The sequence below is a fragment of the Phaseolus vulgaris genome, chromosome 10 (genome assembly GCF_051622355.1).
Source record: "Phaseolus vulgaris cultivar YP4 chromosome 10, ASM5162235v1, whole genome shotgun sequence".
NCBI lineage: Eukaryota > Viridiplantae > Streptophyta > Magnoliopsida > Fabales > Fabaceae > Phaseolus > Phaseolus vulgaris.
In genome coordinates, this window is record NC_143507.1 from 42189 (window position 1) to 49047 (window position 6859).

General features: G+C 39.9%; 1 protein-coding gene across 1 annotated transcript; it reads left to right on the forward strand.

Moving 5' to 3' along the window:
• Positions 1-2822: 2822 nt before the first annotated feature.
• Positions 2823-3353, forward strand: LOC150023856 (uncharacterized). The gene has a single exon (XM_090296549.1). The coding sequence runs from the start codon at positions 2823-2825 to the stop codon at positions 3351-3353; it is 531 nt and encodes a 176-aa protein (XP_090152675.1).
• The last annotated feature ends 3506 nt before the right edge of the window (positions 3354-6859 follow it).

Genomic DNA, 6859 nt, shown 5'->3' on the forward strand with positions numbered 1-6859 from the left:
AACTTTTGTATTGACAATACATCTTGGAATCCACTTATAGATGCCTTTAGGTACAAAAGATTTACGAAACCTGCTATACCTAACAGAATGGCCTTTCTTCATGCAATAGAGGAAATTCTAGTCAAAAGAAGGAGATCAGAGGTTTTAATGAGTTCATTGATAAGAATCTGTTGGTGGATCTACCTTTAGTGGGTAAGAAATTCACTTGGTACAAAACAGATGGGTCAGCAAAGAGTAGATTAGACAGAATAATGGTATCTGAAGAGTGGCTCCAAGTCTAGCCTATGAGCAAACAGTATATACAACCAAGGGAGGTCTCAGACCATTGTGCTATCGTGGTGAAATCATGGGTCAAGGATTGGGGTCCAAAACCCTTCAAAACAGTTGATGCTTGGTTATTGGAACCTGGCTTCAAGGAGTTGGTGAAGGGAAAGTGGAACTCTTATGAGGTGCAGGGAAACAGTATGGGTAAAGTCAAGGAGAAACTCAGATGTTTGAAGGGCGATCTTAAGGAGTGGGATAGGAGTGTCTTCGAGATTTTGGAGGAGAATAAGCGGTTGATTTTGAAAGAGATTGAGAAGCTAGATATCAAGGATGCTAATTGTGATTTGGCGGAGAACGAAAAACTAAGAAGAATGGATATCCTCAGTCAACAAGGTTTGGTAGAGAAAAAGATGGAATCCCTATATAGGCAAAAAGCCAGGTCAAACTGGTTTAAGCATGGGGATTCTAACTCCAAAATCTACCACTCACTTATCAGATGGAGAAGACTTAAGAATGAGGTCAAAGGCGTTGAATTAGCCGATCAGTGGTGTGAAGAACCGGAAGTTGTACGCAGGGAAGCAAAACGCGTGTTTGAGCAAAGGTTCAAGGCCACTACAGACTTGGGTATTAAACTTGAAGAGGTGGACTTTAAATCTCTTCCTGAAGCAGTCAGTTTGAGTATGGTTGAAGTGTTTTCGGAGACGGAAGTAAAGGAGGCAGTTTGGATGTGTGTGGGATCTAAGAGCCCGGGTCCATATGGCTTTAATTTTAACTTTATAAAGAGCAATTGGGAGACCCTAAAGGAAGATATTATGGAAGTTGTCTATTCTTTTCAAGAATCTGGGATCTTCCCGATGGGTTGTAATGAGTCGTTTATTGCTCTTGTCCCTAAAGTGAAGGATCCTGTTATGATTGACCAGTTCAGGCCTATTTCTCTCGTGGGAACTATGTATAAGATCATCACTAAAGCAATGTCACATCATATCAAGAATTTCTTGCCTTTGGTTATTGATGAAAATCAGTCAGTTTTTCTGAAAGGAAGGGGGATGTTGGAAAGTGTCCTAATGGCCAACGAGGTGATTGAGGAGGTACGAAGATGTCGGAGGAGTGGAGTTTTCTTGAAGGTGGACTTTGAAAAGGCATATGACTCGGTTAGGTGGAGCTTCTTGTTGGATATGTTTCACAGGATGGGGTTTCATAGTAAGTGGATTAAGTGGGTACAAGGCTGTTTGGAGTCGGCAACTGTGTTGGTATTGATTAACGGTAGTCCGACAAAGGAGTTTAAACCTTCTAGGGGTTTGAGGCAAGGCGATCCTTTGGCCCCTTTTTTATTCCTTATTGTTGCCGAGGGGTTGGCGGGTCTAGTCCGTAATGCATTAAAGGAGAACGTGTTAAAAGGAGTGAAGGTGGGGAGAGCGGAGACTGAATGTTGCATGTTACAGTTTGTTGATGACACTTTGTTTATGTGTGAGGAGTCTTTCTCTAATATTTTTACAATCAAAACAATTCTCAGGGTTTTCGAGCTAGCTTCAGGCCTCAAGGTTAACTTTCATAAATCAAAGTTGGCAGGTATCAAGGTAGAAAGGAATTCCCTAGAGTTATATGCAAGAACTCTTAACTGTGGTGTTATGCAGATCCCGTTTAAATACTTGGGGATGCAAGTTGGTGGCAATCCAAGGAGGAGGCAGTTTTGGGAACCAGTTATGGACAAGGTTGAAGCCAGACTTAGTGCCTGGAATGGGAAATGCCTATCCTTAGCTGGTAGAGTATGCCTGGTTAAGTCGGTTCTAACCTCTATGCCCCTATTTTATCTTTCTTTCTTTAAAGCCCCGCATGCAGTCTGCCACAAAATTTCTAGCATTCAGAGGAGATTCTTGTGGACAGGGGGTGACGATCAAAAGCATATCTCTTGGGTTAGCTGGGAAAACGTGTGTAAGCCAAAGGAGGAAGGGGGTTTGGGGATAAAGGATATTAGAATGTTCAACTGTGCCTTGCTAGCAAAGTGGAAATGGAGGATGTTAAGCGAGGAAAAGGGGAAATGGAAGGACATTTTACTATCGAAGTACAGTCCTGGTACAGTAAGTAATAGTAAGACTCTTTCTTGGTGGTGGAAAGATCTATCAAAGGCGTGTGAGGAGGGAGAAGAGGAGGGATGGTTTCCAAAACATGTAGCTTGGAAGGTCGGGTCCGGGGATAAAGTTAGATTCTGGGAAGACACTTGGGTGGAGAACAAAAGGCTCAAAACCTTGTTTCCTAGGCTTTTTTCTGTTTCTCTGGACCAAAGAAAGACGATGGTTGAGGTAGGTTCTTGGGAGGATTCAGATTGGAATTGGTGGTTAAGGTGGAGAAGGGCTAGGTTCAGTTGGAAGAGTGTTATGGAGGGAGACTTGCTTAATCTCATAACAGGGAAGACCTTGAGCAAAGAAGCCAAGGATACTTTAGTTTGGAGTGGGGATTAGAATGGCGCTTTCTCAGTGAAATCTGCTTATCTGAATTTACGTCATCAGCATGTAGGCTCTTCAAATGAAGTCTTTTCTCTTCTATGGGAAGCAAAAGCGATGCCCAAAGCCCTGGTAACCGCATGGAGGATCTTACTTGGACGCCTTCCAACTTATGATAATCTCATTCGAAGAGGTTTGGTAGTCACCTCTTCGTCCTGCGTGTTTTGTAATGTCTCTGAAGAATCGACACAGCACATCTTCCTGGATTGTGCCCTTGCTCAGAGTGTTTGGTCTTTATGTTTTAGATGGATAGGCATATTTTCTGTCCAGCATAAGGACATTCTAGTCCACTTTGAGAGCTTTCAGTTACCACACTTCACAGTTAGTCAGAAGCAGATTTGGAAGGGAATTTGGGTTGCTATTGTACGGTGTATATGGGATCAAAGGAACTTGATTGTTTTAAAGCAAGGGGTAGTTGATGCTGATGAAATTGTCCACTTAGCCCAGTTGGCAGCATGGCTAAGGTTGAAACATGGGCCTTCTCTTTCGACTTCGCCTTCTCGGATTGGATTCTTAATCCGGGTCTCTGCTTACAAAATTGTCGTTAGTGATGGTGATGAGGGCCAAGTTCTCCTTCTGGTATGTTGAAGGAATACAGGTAAAATGGGAGTTGCATGTTTTAGTAAGCTGGAATAGCGTCTAGATTGATGGGCTGGTGCAGGAAATAGCTAGGTAGGGTGAATTATTCATCTACCAATTGCCTGGACAGAAGTAGGTTTGTGTACGAGAAGTATGAATATATGAAGCCATGAAGCAGTGGAGGTGATGCATAAATGGAAATGTTGTGGTTGCAAGTGTTGTGTATGCAATGCAGTTTGTGTAACAACTGTGGAGTATTACAGAAGTTAATCTGTAGGCTAATGGAGAGTCACATTGCAAATTTCCAGTGTGTTCGATGGTTGGACGGTGCTTCAATCATTAGCCTTTGGTATGTTCTGTGTTGGTTTTGCTAAGGGTAATTTTGTCGAGCACGTGGTGAGCAAGCTTGGTTGGGTCAAACAAGGGTACGTGGGATGGTAGACTGGTGCCCATAACAGTGTTTCAATCACAGCAGAGTGGACTCTGACGTGAGCAGTTCCAGCAATTGGTGTTGTGAAGGACTAGCAGTTTGGCTACTGCTATGTGGGAATAATCCCTCGTTGGGAGGGTGCGTAAAGATGAAGCATAACAGTTAGGAGGTGGTTCAAAAGGGTGCAAGCCACGCTGGAGTTAGGTTGATTAAGAAGTTTAGCGTGAACAACATGTGGAGGTCCTGAAGTGCCCTGACAATAAAGGAAATTGTGGGAGGATGGGGCAGGATGGTTTTCTGGTACGAAGGATGGGGCAAATAGAATACTGCTGAGGAGAAACTTGTGTTTTATGCTATAGCTTCAGCTATAGGGAGTATAGAAGCTATATAATTCTTGAGAGTTTGGGTTTGAGAAGATGACAAACCTACAAGCAGCAGGGTATATCTTTAGCAATTGGTTGTTGCTGGGTTTTTTTGGATCATGGTTTGTAATGTTCAGTATGGATCCCTCCTTTGAGGAGCTCGGTTTTGTATATGGGTTAGGATACCCCTTAAGTATCCCTTTTAAATTTTTTTTTATTCTTTGCTGATAAAAAAAAAAACCGGTTGAAACGACATTTTAACCGATTGTTTTTCTGGAAAATTTGAAAAAGGTTTTGCAATCTTTTTTCTTTGCTTTGAGGGTAAAATCCCAAACCTGCTTTTCCAAATACACATTTCTGTGAAGCTAAAAACATCTTCAAAGTTGGACTTTCCAGTTGTAAGCTTGTCCAAGGTTTTCAAAAGATAGTAAATCTTATTTTCAAGAAGTTCACAATTTTCACAAATAATTTTCTCACAACTGCAAGAAGAATTTTTGTAGATTAAATCCAGATTTTCTAAATCTTCTTTTGTTCTGCATAGCTCTTCCTCTTGATCCTTAACTTTATTTTCTATCCAGTTATTTAATCCTTTCAACCGGTTGATGGAAAGGGCCAATCAGTTGGCTTCATCATGAGTTTCATAAAAAGCATTAAGCAATTGATTATAGGTGGTACCTTTACTTGTTGAAGTAGAATCCACGCTACTTGTTACTGATGCTAGAAGGCAAAGATTAGCTTCTTCATCATCTGAAGAACTTGAGGATGAGACATCATTGTCATCCCATGCTATATATGCTTTCTTAGCTTTTCCCTTTTTTCTCCCTTTTGAAGTCTCCATTTTCTTTGACTTCATTGTTTGGACATTCAGACTTGATATGTCCCTGTTCACCACAACCATAACAAGTATATTTATTAGAATTGAATTCACTAGACTTCTTTGAATCATGCCTTTTAGAAGCTTGTTTCTTTCTCAAGAATTTGCTGAATTTTCTTGATAACAAACTTATGTTCTCTTCTTCATTTTCACTGGAAACATGTTGTTGTTTGCTAGCTTTAAGTGCTATGCTCTTGTTATGCTTGTCTTCACTCTCTTGAACAACAAGCCTTTGAATCTCAATTTCATGCTCTCTTAGTTTGCCGAAAAGAGATGCCACAATCATTGAGGTGAGATCTTTTGATTCAGAAATGGCAGTAACCTTTGGTTGCCATGTTCTATCAAGACACTTCAGTACCTTAATGTTAAGCTTTTCTTCATCAAACTTCTTACCAAGACTCATAAGATGATCCACAATGTGAGAGAACCTCTTTTGCACATCACATATTGATTCTCCCTTTTGCATTTTGAAGAGTTCATACTCTTGGATCAGAGCATGCTTCCTAGCTCTCTTCACATCAGTTGTGCCTTCATGTGTGACCTCCAAGATGTCCCACATTTCTTTGGTCGAGCTACATTGTGAAACCCTGAAAAACTCGTCACAGCTTAGAGCAGATGTTATAATGTTTTTGGCTATCCAATCAAATTTAACCTTCTTACTTTCTGCCTCAGTCCACTCGGATGAGGGTTTATCAACTAAAACATCATCTTTCTTGACTTGAGGTACAAAAGGACCATTTTCAATTGACTCCCAAATGCCTTTATCAGTTGAGTATATAAAAATTTCCATTCTCACTTTCCAAAATTGGTAATTGACTCCACAAAACAAAGGTGACCTATTTATTGAGGCACCTTCCCCAAAGGGCATTTTATCAGCCATAAAAAGATTTTCAAAAACCACAAATCAAAACTTGAGTAACTTTCAAGAACCTTGCTCTTGATGCCAGTTGTTAGGATTGATGGCTAGAACAAGAGAGGGGGTGAATTGTTTTCAAAAGCTTTTCACAAATACTTTGCTTAGAATGAAACTTTAACAATCAACTCAGAAAAGCAATTCATAAAGCTAATAAAAAATCCAAACAGAAACAGATATCAAAATTATAATCGGTTAAAATAACGATTCAACCGATTGTTTATGACAGCGGAAAATATCAAACAATTATGGAGAGAAGAGATAGAGAGAATTACACACAAGGTTTATACCGGTTCACTCTATCCAAGAGCTACATCCAGTCCTTAGTCAAACCACTGAGTATTTCACTATGCAACCAATCACGGATTACACATACACAACACAAAGAGGTGACTTTGAATCCCACAAAGCGTACTCACCCTCTTTGGACATAGCCAACACCTCAAGCTATAATTACACTGACTTTACAAGATTTTACAACAGTTTCACAGAGAGTAATAGAACAATTACAAGAACCTAAACAAGGTTAGAAAACACCTGGAATCACAATACACCAGAAACGCTATTGACCAGTAATTTGAATCATAGCAAAGCTCAAAAGCAATCTTGCTAAAACTTGGTAAAACACCTTTTTACAAACAGTTGGTAATCTCTCAAATCAATCACAAATTATAGTATCAACCTTTTCTATTTCATCAAATCTTTTTACATTTGAAAGAAGACTAGTTTTATAAACCCTGAGAAGCTACCGTTGAAGGAAGATTTGAACAACCCCACAGTTAAAACAGGTTTTCAAAAAATTGTTATGAAAACATACATTTAATCAGTTAAAACTGCAATTTAACCGGTTGAATGATTTTGATAGTTATACAAGTGATTCAAAAAACAGTTTCAAAACACCTTTGCCAGCTAAGTGACAAACAACCGATTATCTCA